Source organism: Accipiter gentilis, chromosome 26, assembly GCF_929443795.1.
Source record: "Accipiter gentilis chromosome 26, bAccGen1.1, whole genome shotgun sequence".
NCBI lineage: Eukaryota > Metazoa > Chordata > Aves > Accipitriformes > Accipitridae > Astur > Astur gentilis.
In genome coordinates this window covers 5135281-5149496 of record NC_064905.1, presented here as the reverse complement: position 1 = coordinate 5149496, position 14216 = coordinate 5135281, and the positions used below count along the sequence as shown (strand labels likewise).

Below are 14216 nucleotides of genomic sequence, written 5' to 3'. Positions count from 1 at the left end.
AAATCCCGAGGTAGTCTAATAGCTTATATCTGTGTAGATGGTCACTAGCGCGCAGCGACAAACACACGTAAAGTGTTCTTGGGTTTCTCGAGTACACAGAGACAAGGCAGGAAGGCTCTGCAAGATACATGTATTTTCTGGTAGGAAGAGCCTCCTCAGCTCCATCTTCACCTGCGCCACTCTGTCCTGGCCCCACACCTGCCCAGCCCCCATCCATGCCACCCAGTGTCCCAGCCCTCCTGCCACATCTCAAAGCCCACCCTGCAGAGCTTGTGTCCCAGGCTCACTCCCAGCAATCTCAGCTCTTATCACCAGATATTCCTCACTTTCTCAGACTCAGCACTTTTATCAACTTGTCTTGATTTCCTTTCTTCCCAACCTTTCTCAGCATATGTTTTGTTGTTTCCTCATCTGAGTTCAGCCTTCTTTTCCCAACAGTTTCCATACTGGGCCCAGCTAGTCTTTATTCTCTCAAGTGTCTGTCCCAACCCACAATCCTGCACTTAGCACTAGCAATTAATCAAATCCTTCTTTTACACAATTTGAAGATCCTTCAGAGAAGCAGCGCCCAGTGCCAGCGCTGGTGCCAGTGGTTGCTGCTCTGGCAGCCCAGGAGCCTGCCTGCCTCTGGGCACCACAGTGTGAGCACCCTCCACCATGCACTCCAGACCAGACAGCAGCAGGAGGCCCAGCCTTTGGGGGGCTGTTCCCTGCTTTCACTCAGAAAGATCTTACACAAACCTTTATGAAACACAAAGGCAGAAGCAGTAGTCCCTGCACTACTGTTTTAAGGTGTACCAAATTCTCAGACAAAAGCTGTCCAGAATTAATATCCTAAAATACAGCCTCGTTCACAGCGATAAATAAAAAAATTAAGTAGATCAGTCTGAGATAGAAAAACAGCATGAAAACTTCATTCTAAAGAAGGGACAGAGGAAAAGTGTAGTGAGGTGGGGAAAAGATGAATACACAGTTACTGATCACTCTCCAGTACTGGAAGGCACCAAACAAACATGGCAGGCAGCATGTCGAAGCAAATACTGGTTGAAACACTACAGACAGGGCTAGCAATGCCATTACTCCCAGTGTCCCACATCTGCAAGTGCAGGAAAGCTGTCCTTTCCCTGGCATAAACCAGCCAAACACTAATGATTGAGAATGGGCAGACAGCACCAGAGCTTAGACCCATGCAGCCTAATGTCCTGAACCAACAACAGCCCAAACAACATGCTGAGTGAAATCCGCTGTTGTGGCAAGCGTGTTTCTCACAACACACTTCCAAGCTCCCACAAGCTGCAGTGTAGTGACTCTCGCAAGCACAGCTGTTGGCTTTGGATTTAATAGGTCTCTACTATATCCTGGCTTTGCTGTCTTTATGGGCTGAGCTGTCATTCAGTCTGACAGGCACTTCTTGTGAGGTTGCGACCAAGTCCGATCAAAAAACCAGATTCTTTGGAGACTGTCTCCTACTGGTTGGTAGGTCATCCCTCCCACCCTATATCCCTCCAAGGTGAAGTCTATCCTGCATTCACACTGTGTTTGCTATTTATCTTGTATGCATTTTCTCTCACCCTTTCCAAATAAATGCAAATTTCTCCTTTTATTGTAGATGCTGTTCCAATGTAGTGAAATGACTATATTGTTCATTTACCAGCAAACCATCAAGCCATATTTGTTCTGGTATTTCTTTTTCAGTAAATGTCCTCAGGTGCTTAATGACTTTTGTTTTCATCCAAGTGTTCATGCAAAACTCTTCTGTACCTATTCTCATGTGTTTCTCTATAACATACACTGTTCATTTCTCCTCTGAAAAACACGACACCACTTTGTAAGCAGAGAATCTTTTATAACATTCAACACACAGTCTGTAGTCCTCAGCTTCAGTTTCTTGTAACTCACTTTTCCTCAGCCAATTTGGCTGCTGATGTCAGATCCCCAATGAACAAGCTTTTTTAAATATGAATTGCATTCTGTACATTCTAGCTACCTATTTTATGAAATTATGAAAAAGCAAGGCTGGGATACAGATTTCTAGCTTTCCTAAATTCCTTTATTTAATAATAAACATTCTTGCAATGAGGGCCTGCAGGATAATGCGCCTCAGGGAGATTTGTAATAGAGTAACACAACAGACTTCTAAGTCACATGTGGCAGAGGTCAGCAGCAAGGGAAATTTAGTGGCGTATGATGCTTGTTTTATGTTCCGTGACAAGCAAGTTGCCTGTTTCGTGACAGGTTTTTATCAACAAAACAAATTTAGGCCTTGTTGGCAGCTTTGTCAGAGAAGGTTCTGCCTGCCTGTGTTAATGAAGAAAGGCAGGAAGGCTGAGTAAAAGATCTTTAATTAATACTGAAACACAGAGTGAAATGTAGGTCACCTTTAATAACCATGTTAGAGTAACAGCTGTGTGTTTCATTTTTGTAGAACAGTTTGTCAGTCAAGGGTTCTTATCGGATACAATTTGGCTTACAAAGACATACTGAGTTAAGGGGAAATACAAAAACTAGAAAGCTGTAACTGAATACAACTAATAACCAAGCAAAGGAACTTGGAAATGCCCCAAGTGGAACTGAGGTAGGCACAGCATTTTAATACTATCATATAAATTTTATGAATGGACTACAGTCTATAGGGGGAAATGTATTTTAGTGAAATGAGTACTTACAATGCTAGATAGAAAAGAAACAGTTGAATGAAAAATACATCATCTCAAGTAATATCCCTTAGGATCTATGTAATAGCAACCCAGCCGTGTAGTTTGTCCCTACCCCATATTCCATAGGAGGAATCTCATCTCTAGTAAGAGTTAGATATCTCAAAGATTACAAGGATCAGATCATAGGATTACAGATACCAGAAAGAAGTGTTCAGGCAGCACCACTAGGTAGCCACCTTTTATAAAAAGGGTCTGACTAAATGCCAACCACAGGGGCAAGTGAAAAAAACCCAACAGCACTGCTGCGTGACAGCGAGAAAGGTGGGTTGCAGCACATAGAGAGAATTTACTTGGCCCCATTGCTATAACATTAGAGCAAAAGAGTATTATTCTGCCTATCACAGCAAATCAAAAGACAGACATTATTCCATGTGTAGCTGGAACTAGACCTCTGGATGGATTTTATGTTGAATAAGCCCAGAGCAGCCTCAGACAAACTGAATTTGTGAGCAGTATGACAGACTTCTGCATAAACCAGAATAGCTATCTTGGTCAAAAGAATTTATGTCAGGATTTTTCTGGGAAAACACTATGGCAGTTTCTTCCATCTTTCCAGAAACATTTTGCTATATGACTATATCCTTTACTCTGTGTAAGAATATGACCTTGGATATAAGGTTAATTGCTCTTTTTTACTAGTACTTTTATGAAATGAAAACACCATTTTACCAGTAGGAAAAACCATATAGAAGCGATGTCACTCATTAAGACTTATTCAGAAAGAATCACAGGATCATCGAATAGTTTGGGTTGGAAGGACCTTTAAAGGTCCTCCAGTCCAACCCCCCTGCAATGAGCAGGGACATCTTCAACTCGATCAGGTTGCTCAGAGCCCCGTCCAACCTGACCTTGAATGTTTCCAGGGATGGGGTTATCTACCACCTCTCTGAGCAACCTGTTCCAGTGTTTCACCACCCTCAGCATAAATAGAAAGAACTACTTAAATTTCTTAATATATATATATTCCATAAAAATGAAATCTTCACAGGATCGATTCCCACAGAAAGGGAGCAATAAATGTTTTCCTGAGAGTTACACTCTGAAGTTCTGCAGAACTACTCCCACCTGAAGTGCCTGTGAACTGCAAAGGGTATGTGCAGGATTAGAACAATTCAAGAGGTTTATCTTCAAAGACTCAAGTAAGTACTGCCTAAAATGCAAGAAGTCTGACATCTAAATCATTTAACAGTGTGCTAAGAGCTTGTTGTGGTATTCTATGGATCTAGAAAGTTTATAACCTCCAGGTTATGAAAGTTTCTTAAAATGTTATGTGCATCTTGACTCACTACCTCACCACATAACTTAAAGGCTCTCCAAGTCTTTCTTCACTTTCTGCTCATCTAAGTAGATCTTCTAAGTTGCTTTTACTACAGGTTACAGGGGCTATGTTTGTGGACTGGAGCAATCAAAACAGAGACAGGACTTGGATACTCGATGCTATTATAACCACACTAAAGGTGAACATTTTCACTTGCTTTCTCACACTGAGGTGCACTGCTGTAAGGATAGTGCTGGAGCACACCAATCTCAGCCTTCCTGCAGATACTGCTCTCCATGTGACTCTGGCATGGAGCCACAAAGATCACCTGATTTCTGCTGGCATTTTCAACACTACAAAATAAACTTTTACAGTTCTCCTAGCCCAACCCTAATTTGTGAGCGAGTCTGGACCAATTTAATCCTCTGCCTCTTATTATTGAACCAATCCAGCCACTCCTGAAAATTTGTACTCCATCTGACAGAATTGGAAACAGGACTAAACGTTGAATATTCTTAGTATGCCAAACACAATTTATATATTCAGGATAATTTTAACTGACTTTCATGCAGAGAAAAACAAGTATTACATGCATAATTTGTGTGTCACAATATACTGGAAATGAACACAACCAATACATTCTGAACTTTGTCAGGAGGTGAGCAGGCAGGTAATGGGAATTCAGAACAGCTTGCGTAAGAGTTTATATTTCCTGTAAACATTTTTTACATGCTCTAGATACATTGTCAACAATGTTAATTTTCAGATGTTGTTTATTCTTTGCACTTACTGAGCTTATTTTTTCATTTCTAATATATTTTTTTCTGTGGAGATGCACAATCAAGCATAAGCTACCTCTGAACTGTTGTACTGATAACAATCCAAACAAATTTGAGATGAACCTTAAATTATAAAAGCAAATGACAAAGTGACTTAGAGGAGTGGTGGTGTAGAGCAGATTGCCAGGAAACAATATAGCACAGCATCTTCACTGGCCATAACTGTCACATTCCTGGCATAACATAGTGGGCCAGGCTACATTTGAGCAATTCAACTTATGCTTTATCCTAGTGAATTTTGCTATAAAGCAGTATTTCTACAGCAACGAGAAGCTGAATGAGTCCGGTGACTATACACATATTTGAATCCATACTATGTAGACTGTAAAAGCTGTTTGGATGTCAGTAACCTCTGTACAAGCACCTAAATAGGAAAAGAATTGATCTGCATTCCCTATTGACTGACCAAAAGAAACTTGGTTTAATGTAACTGTATTTCAGGACCACAGTAGTATGAAGTCATGGACACAAAAATAGATGATTACAATTCCTAAAAGTAGTAAAGACAAATAACTCTGTAAAACCAGTATCTGATTTCACAACACAAAAAAAAGTCACAAAAGTGTTAAAGAATTGGGAGTAACAAAATTTGGGAGACAAGAAATAGAAGATAAATCACCAAGGACAATGTGTTCTGATGTCATCCTTCACTTCATCACAAATACATCTTGCCAAGCTACAAGAAAACCCTCCACCTCTTGTGCAATTCACTAACTAAACCCAAAACAATTCAATTTAAAAAAAAAGGGCTGTGTATTTCCTTTTCCTGACTATAGAACTGTAATCCCAGATTTGTCAGATGTAAACACAATCTGAACCTAACATGCCAAGAACTTCATCTTGTTTTAGGGTAGGGCAACTTCAGACAATATCTTAATTTATGTTAAAGAATGGTTTTTGCCCTTAGATCAAAAGAACAAAAGCAAAGAGGACAACTACAATATACCTGGTAACTGCTCAGAACAGTTTTCAAAACATGTGCCTTTCTTCCACACAGGGGGCTATGACATGGACTAAAAATGGAGAGACATGGAAAAGAATGGTGCATTAAATTGGCACTTACATTTCCCAAATGTCCTCTGGTAGGTTAGCTGGAATTTCTGTTAAGCCCCTTCCTCGACAATCCACTACATTGTTGCTGCAGGTGCAGGCAGATGGGCAAGTGATGGAACTGGCACTGCACGATGGAGGTTCAGACTGGGGACCTGAGGCATAATGAAAACATTAAATGTTAGTCTTAAAAAATGATTGCCTGAGATTTTAACAACAAAATACATCAGTGTCTGAGTTTTCCGGGTCCTTTTACTATATTAAGTAATAATTTATTTGGATTCAGTGAATATACTGTGCTACAAATAAACTGCAGACAAAATGTGTAAAAGATTACTGTGTTCTTATTCTTCCTCAGTCTCCACTCTGTCAATCTCTTTCTCTCAAGAACACTTCTTTGGTCCCCTCCATGATCAGCCATATCAATTTATTCAAAGACTTTAAAAATAAGCCTTAAGATCAAGTAGTACTTCCAAAAGTTATCTTTGCCTAGAAGTTTCCATTGCACAAACACTCCTTGAGTATTTTTACATACTGAGAAGGCTGTCATCAAGGATGACTTACGTTTTTGAACTGAGGTTAAAGACTGGAAATATAAAGCTAGTTTTTTCAAGATTAGACAATGCAGTTAATGGAAACACGAAAAGAATTTAGAAAAATGTGAGTTCAAACCTTCAAATCCTTGCTTAATCTAGTAATTCCACTGAAAGACAAGAAGCTACTTACTTCAGCATGAACATGTTGCTCTATATACATTCTAGTCAATCCATTAGATTCAGGTTTAATTAAGTGTCATTAAGTTTTTTTGAAAGTAGCAATTATGTCAATTTTACCTAAATGGTTATGATTCCTACATTTAAAATTTTGATACATACATACACTTATAGATAAAACAGTTTTGCTATACTAATTGAGGTTATCAAGATGTAGCAGTTATTGACTAATTTATGGTGAGTCATGTTTCCAAAGTACATGTAACATAAGAAACCCCAAGTATCTTTTTGACCAGACACAGAGGGCTGAATGTGAAGGCTTGTATTGGTAAGAAGTGACAAAAACGTAACAGAAACAGGAAAAACTGGTATTTTTCTAGATTACAGTAGATTATAATCAGAAAACATATTTGGTCTACTGGTTGGAAAAATTAAAACATCATAATTGTCAAATCATAAATACATGTGGAAACATGAAAAACTATATACAAAGCTGTACGTTCTTGGGGTTTGTCTTGGAAAAGACCCATGATTGATACTTTCATAAATTATAACTGCAGGTAACAAGAAGTCCAGAAATATTTGTTTGCAACAATTTGCAATCCGATATCATTATGACAATCAAAATTTTATAACAATGCAACATTCTTACAAATTTTCTCTCTTGATTTATGCCTACATAACCTCTGGTTTAGCCCTTAACTACGCACAACAACATCAACTTGTATAGCAAGCCTACATATGTTCCTATTTTCAAAGACTTGTAAACAGCAATGAGAAGTCACCATCAGAAAGACATGGCACCTCTAAGTATCGTTATTTTGAAAGGCAGATAGTTTGAAAAGATGGCAGCTGAAAACTTCTACAGACTGACTTCACACTTGCAGAGGGAGACCTTCTGGAAAGCAAAAGACAGTTACTGCAAAATCATGCCTTCCGTTAGAAATGTATTGAATTCTAATGTGAATTTGTTTCTGTTTGTCTGAATTTCCCCTAGTTCAAGCAAGCGGTCATCCACTTTAAATATTATTTTGTAGCCAGGGATGACAGAGCTGCCTTATATTAAAGCATACTGCCAAGTTTCAGGATAAGATCACCATTTCAACTGTGTAGAAAATGTTGCCAAAATAAAGTATTGGGTATGAAATTTTTATATTGGGTCATCACCTGACTTTCTGTCAGGACAGCAGGAGAAAAATGTGGGTTTCATAGCACTGTGTTTTAAATATAGTTTTCATTGATGCTAATCAGAGCTGTGTGCAACTGTATTTTAGCAGACCAGACCTCAGAACTCCAATTAAGACATCCAGAAATCAGATTTTCAGAGGTAGTGACCATCTTGAAAAAAACGAGTCTCACAGGACATTTGTGGCATGGGTAGGAGTCAAATTCATTCTTTATGAGAGTGTGCAGCTGCTTTCATCATGAGATGATCCTAATGATCCTTTCTCTTTGCTAAAATATCCTGTCTCATTTATATCCCACTTTCCAGCTTCTGTGACAGTGCAGATAAGGATTTTACCAGCAACAGTCTTTTATCTCAACACAGAGCTGGTTTCAGTACTACAGCAGCTTCACCCTACAGAAACAACTGTGTAAGAGTCTACCATAAAAAAAAATAATTCAATAATGTAATTAAAATCTAAATCCTAATGCATATTAGCCCAAGGAATCAAATTCATATTTATCAGGCAACCTGAACTTTGACTTGTTCTGGTTTCAAAATCTTACTAGACATTGTCTTAACATAGTCTACATATGTGACCATGTGTGTAATACAGTATTTAAGTTGTAGCTATTTGAACTAAACAAAAAAAAATAAAAAATCTTCACTAGTTAAACATGTACATGTATAGCAGGCAGCACAAGCAGCTCTCATGGGTCTGTCTTCTGGCTACAGAAATGCAGGGCAGACATACCATCATTGTGAATTAATAGATTTCCTTCAAAATTAATGGACCTCTGCTGCATATCACCAACAGGACTGCCAGCTCTGCCTTTCACGAAGTCTAAGGTTTCTGTAAGATTTTAACTGTGACTACTTCTGAAAATGGCTTATATTGCCTCAAAATGCACACAGGCCTCTGTTACGTTTGCATAACAAAAGCTGCGTTCTTACAACCTGATCACATACATTTTACATTTTCTCTTTGTCTGCCTACCTTGTGGTGCAATACCCAAAACAAAAATGAGGAATGAGGGAAGTGCAAACGAGCTATTGCAAGCTTTGAGGAACAGGGAGAAATTATCTAACTGAGAAGAAACACTTCAGAGCAATCCTTGCTCTCTGGGAGGCAAAAAGAAAGTTGGCAGCAAGGTCAAATCTTCCACACACCCTTTATCATCACACATCTGATGTGCTTTCTGAAGAGGCTTTGTAGTGAGGGGAAAATGCATTTTGGACAGTTATAACACTACAACATAACACTGTGGGTTACAGAAACAGTAATACACTTCCTTTTCATTAGGGCACAACATCAAAAAACCCGATGTATTGCCAGTTGGAGTTTCAAGAGTCTGTTCCTGACTCTCCTGCATCTAAATAACAGTAGAAGATTCAGTGGAACTCAGCTCATCACCTCCACATTTTGTGTGACGCAGTATTGCAGCATGCTCTATGCTAAAGGAATGGTTTGAAAGGAGATTATTATATAAAGTACTCTGAAAAGAGAGAAGACAGACAGAAACACCAGTCTTCCTTGCAGAAAAAGTGGGCAGCAACAGTAACAAGGTGATAATGAATATCATACTCAGTTAAATATCATGGAACTTTCCAGCAACTTTTTGAATGGAAATGCCAACAGGTAAATCAGAACATTATTTGTGATGCCCACTAAGACTTTCGGATCCTCTCCAAACAAACACCTGATATATAGTTGACTGAAGCCAATAGGAGTCCTTTTATTTACCCTGAATTTGGACCAAAACCCATTTACCTGTGATTTTCCACTGTGAAGGAGGAACTTTTATGTGAACAGAGTTTTGATTTATGGATAGCGAGTAAAACAAATAACCAATGAGTTAACCAGGGAGGTACATGATGTCAAAATAGAGAGAAAAAGCAATAATATGTCTTTATTCTTAGCGCAGATGCAAGTGAAATGGGATGAAAAAATAACAGCTTATGCTGAAAGAAAGTAAAGTAAAATAAAAAGTAAAGAAAGAGGCTGTCTTTGTGCAGACTCTTTATTTTCCACATATAATGAGTGATCAGTTTTCTCATTTCACTCAAAATAGTATGGAAAAAGGAGTATTTTTACAAACTTAATTTCTCATTATAAGCTTGAATTTTCTGTGTCTCAAAATACCCAGTACTCCTGCCACTTTTCACTGACATTTTGTGCTTAGAGTAAAAATACTTTTGATTCCACACTGAATACAGCCCTTTATGTTTGGTGAATTTCCTCCTTCTTCATGAGCAAAAGTAGATCTAGACTAGAAATCTAGTAGATTTCTGAGAATTTTAATGAAATAAAAAGACCTTGTGCATAAATTGCTATCATTATTATCAAATGCTTTTGCTTATGTTTTTCCTTTGCAAAGAACAAAATACTGTATTACACATGCACACTCCACAGGCATCTAGCACATATTCCATCAGCTCTTTGACAAACAGTCATCTGTTACGGTGAAGTTCTCTTGAACAATGCTATAAACAGAATTTCAAATCTGATTTGGATTTAACTGCTTCAATTAAATGAGGATCTATTGTTAGCTCCATAACAAATTTATAGAATTAAAGCACAAAAAAATCCAAGAGAGTTTAATCACTTAGACGTTGTATAGTTGTGGAGAGCTGGTAAAAAAAGGACTGGTCAAGAAAACAAGTCTAGGTAGGCTATGGAATTTAAAGTTCCTAAAATTAAAATTTATGTATAATTTTCATAGGTATGCAAAGTATAAGCATACAGATAGATCAAGAACCCCAGGTAATAAACCCTCTAAAGAAAGATATTTGAAATCTAAAAATGAATTTTTCTTTGATGCCAATACTTCTTCAAAAGAAAAGACACAGGAAAAGCAAAAATATTTCAGGATTCCTGTTTGTGTCCTTCACAAGTGCAGTAAACTCTTTACGGCACGGATGCAACAAAAGGAAATGGCCATAGACAAGCCAGCTGCATTTACATTCTTTTCCTTCTGAAGTTGTTCTTATTATCTGTCATCTTGTCATTTCAGATTTTTTGTGTTACACAGCAGCACTAGTTCACCATGTTAATTATATTTTTCTATAAGAGATAAAAATCATCAACTCAATTATACATTTTGCTGTAAAAAACCCCAACACTAACAAAATGTGGAAGCTAGGATAGGAACATGATTAACAAAAATTACTATCCTTTTTGTGCCTGATGTAATAGAATGACAGCTTCAGTGATTATAGTAGTTAATATCTGGCATGCCATTAGCCTGCACCACTTTATTTTACAGTCTCAGGCTATGGGTAGGGGAAGAGAGGAGAGAGGGGAGAGCCTTAGGACCCAGCAGTTTACAGAGAAATTAAGTGTTTTTTTCAAATAAGCATCTCATTGGCCTCTAGCCTTTTAAGAGCAGCAAATAGACTGATATTACAATTAGAATAGAATGGTTATGGTGTATAAATGAACAGTTTAAATGTCACAGGCATTTAAATAAATTTTGCAATGACTAAATAAACTAAATAATCTCATTTGCACTGACACCCAATTACAGCACACTAAGTAGTGTGCTTTATTACCTCCTCACCTATCCAATTGCCTTTGCAGCAGTTACTTTCCACCAGCAAAATGTTAGTTACTTGTAAAAAATATTAATGGATTTTAAGATAAATCTGACAGGATTTACCAGTTAAAAATCTGTGGTAACTTTAAATCATTTTAAGTATAGCAGACATGAAATTATTGATCAATAAACAAAACACTATAAGTATTGCAGATCTATGGCTATATTATGACCTTTTGTGGTTTAATTAGATAACCCATTGGAACTTCTTACAGTGCTGGGTCATCTGAAATCAATTACTACTACATGAGCTACAGTTTTCACTAGACTCCCAGTAATACAATCTCAAAAAGATACCTAAAGCAGATGTAATGCTCCTGACTGGTGTTTACATGCCAGTATTAAAATACACTTGAGTGTGCATAGTCCTGCAGAGAGATATGGGCAAGTCAATCACAACTAACTATCTGCAAAGTTAACATTCCTCATTGATGGCAAATATTCCACTAATGGAGAAAAATTTGTACAAATGTGTTTATTCTACAGGAATGTGCAGTATTTACTGCAAATATTTATGCAAATATTTCCATCTATGGTTGTTCAACAGCTTTTTGCTAAGCACAGCATTAAGAACTGATGATTAGTGACTTGAGCCCCTGATTGATGATGTTAATACCATCAAGTTCATGGTATGCAAAAATTTGCTAGTCATGGATACTCATTATTTGATTCAAGTTCACTGTTTGCTGAACATTCCCAAACACTAAATTTATCTGTTAAAAATTTACGGCACATGAACACAACTGTTCTGTAGGCAAAGTCAACACCAATTGGTTTACAAACAAATATGGAGGAATAAAAAAGGAAATATCTAATTGCAGTGAAAGGAAGGTCCGACATAATGAACTTTATTCTACAAAAACCTACTTTGCATGTTTCAAAATATATCAGTAAAGTAACACCATCGAAAATCCGACCTTACTTCACATTGTCTTATCCGAAAAGCACTAATATTGCAATTATTTAATTAACAATAATAGCACAAAATTGTATGGATGACTTCTAAACAAAATGGAAGTAGAACAAAGAAGCAGGCTCACCTTTAACTGAGGTTTAATAGGTAGATTTGTTCTTCTGAAGGATTAATAAAACAGAATCTGTGAGATAACTTGAGTCTTCTCAGAATTTTGACAAAGTTGTTTTTCTCTCAGATAAATTTATTCCATCTAAGTCTTCCATAGGAGGGATTGAAAAGTCAGTGTTTGAATGTCTCCTACGCCCTGTACCCACTCTGAGCCTTTCTTTCAAGGTCTTTCTCCAGCCTTGTCAACAGAGGCATTTTCTCCCAAAAGCAACCAGAACTTAACTTTCTGACTGTTGTACCACAAGGAAGGCTGTTAGCATGTATTTGGTCTTCTGGGTTTGTATACTATTTGCTCTTCTAAAACAGGCTAAAGACTAAAAAAATGATGCTACTAGAAAGTCTTAAAAGATGTAGTGTTTCTGCAGTTCAAATGACACCTATGTACAGTAATGTCATTAACGGCAATTTCACGATTTGTATCAGCAGTCTGGAAGGTGCATATGAAGTGACATTTAAAAATAGGTCCAGAAATAATACACTGAACTTATAAATATATTCAAGCATAAAAATGAAGAGGAAAATAAATTATTTAAGTGAAAGGATACCACCTGTACAAGGTTAAATGATAGATAATGGTCATGATCAGTTGTAAGCCTATGAAGGGAGTATAGTTCTGGAATGGCCTTCTAAACAGGTTATCCATTAAAGAACCTGAACTGTTTCACGATGAAGTTTCATAAAGTTATGGAAGGGATAGGAATAGTTTAAGACTATGCTTTGAGTCCCTGGGGTTTGATTTGTTGGGATTTGAAAAGGAGTTTTAAACATGATTTTGTATGATTACACGTTTGTCTTCCCTTCTGCCTGCCCATGCCCCCACGTCCTGCCACAGCTAACACAGGACTTTCCCTGCCTCAGGACAAAAGCTGCTCTCTGCACGAAGAGGAGGACGACGACGGGATTCACTTCAGTCAGAAGCATTACAGATTGACACAGGCATTCAGAGGATGTTGGACAGAATGTGACATTTGTCCTGACAATGACACCTGAGGGGTCCAGCCTGGTCACAAGCTCACCCAATGGCCAGATCTGGAGCGAGGAGACAGTTTTTTCCAGATAAGTGGGCAAGGACTGAAGAGTGAGGCATCATCCCCTTCCCAGAGCCACCTCAGAGTTTCCTGGGCCAAATTCTTTGGCATTTGGTACTCGCTAAGGAACGCAGGGCAATAGCGACTTTTCTTGCCTTCCTCCTGAGACAGGCTGAGGTTGCTGCCTTCGGTCTTTTGCAAGAGACCTCTGATGTATTCAAGCTCTTTCTCATATCTGGAATCTACAGAATAACATTTTACGGATCTTCTGACCTACGTTTGCCTGCGATTACAAGGAATTAATTCAATGAGCCAGGAAATCCCTTCAGTTTTGGTACGGGGTGTCAGTGCCCCGGCGCTGGCAGGGAGGCTGCAGGGGCCTCTGTGAGGAGAGGCCGGGGCTGCCTCGTGCCGGGCACGGCCGGTTCCCGCCGGTTCTGGCCGGTCCCAGCCAGCTGCACAGCGGCCTTGCTGCAGGACACAGCTGAGCCCCTCAGAGGAAGCTGGTAGTGCCTCTGTGAAAGTGTATTTGAGAAAGTGCAAAACGGTGCCAGGCAGTAAGGAGTGAGGAAAAAAGCGTGAGAAACAGCGCTGCCAGCAGCAAAGCCAGAGAATAAGGGGGGGAGGAGGTGCTGGAGCAGATCTTAGTCTCTCCCCAGTCCTGCTGAGGAGGGGGAGTGAGAGCAGCTGGGTGGGCATCTGGAGCCGCCCATGGTCGACCCACCACAGTTTTAATGCAACTATATGACATCACTAAATTTCATGG

The 14216-nt window shown here is 38.6% G+C and overlaps 2 protein-coding genes across 3 annotated transcripts in view; both read right to left on the bottom strand.

Moving 5' to 3' along the window:
- SLIT3 (slit guidance ligand 3) overlaps positions 1-14216 on the bottom strand; it is a 536826-nt gene that overhangs the window by 187258 nt on the left and 335352 nt on the right. For both annotated transcript variants that reach the window (XM_049829395.1, XM_049829396.1), the window contains one exon: positions 5878-6019. In XM_049829395.1, the coding sequence (XP_049685352.1) occupies positions 5878-6019 (142 nt within the window). The remainder of the gene's footprint in view (positions 1-5877; positions 6020-14216) is intronic.
- Positions 1-14216, bottom strand: part of PANK3 (pantothenate kinase 3) — a 307492-nt gene that overhangs the window by 221358 nt on the left and 71918 nt on the right. The gene's annotated exons all lie outside the window — the stretch shown is intronic.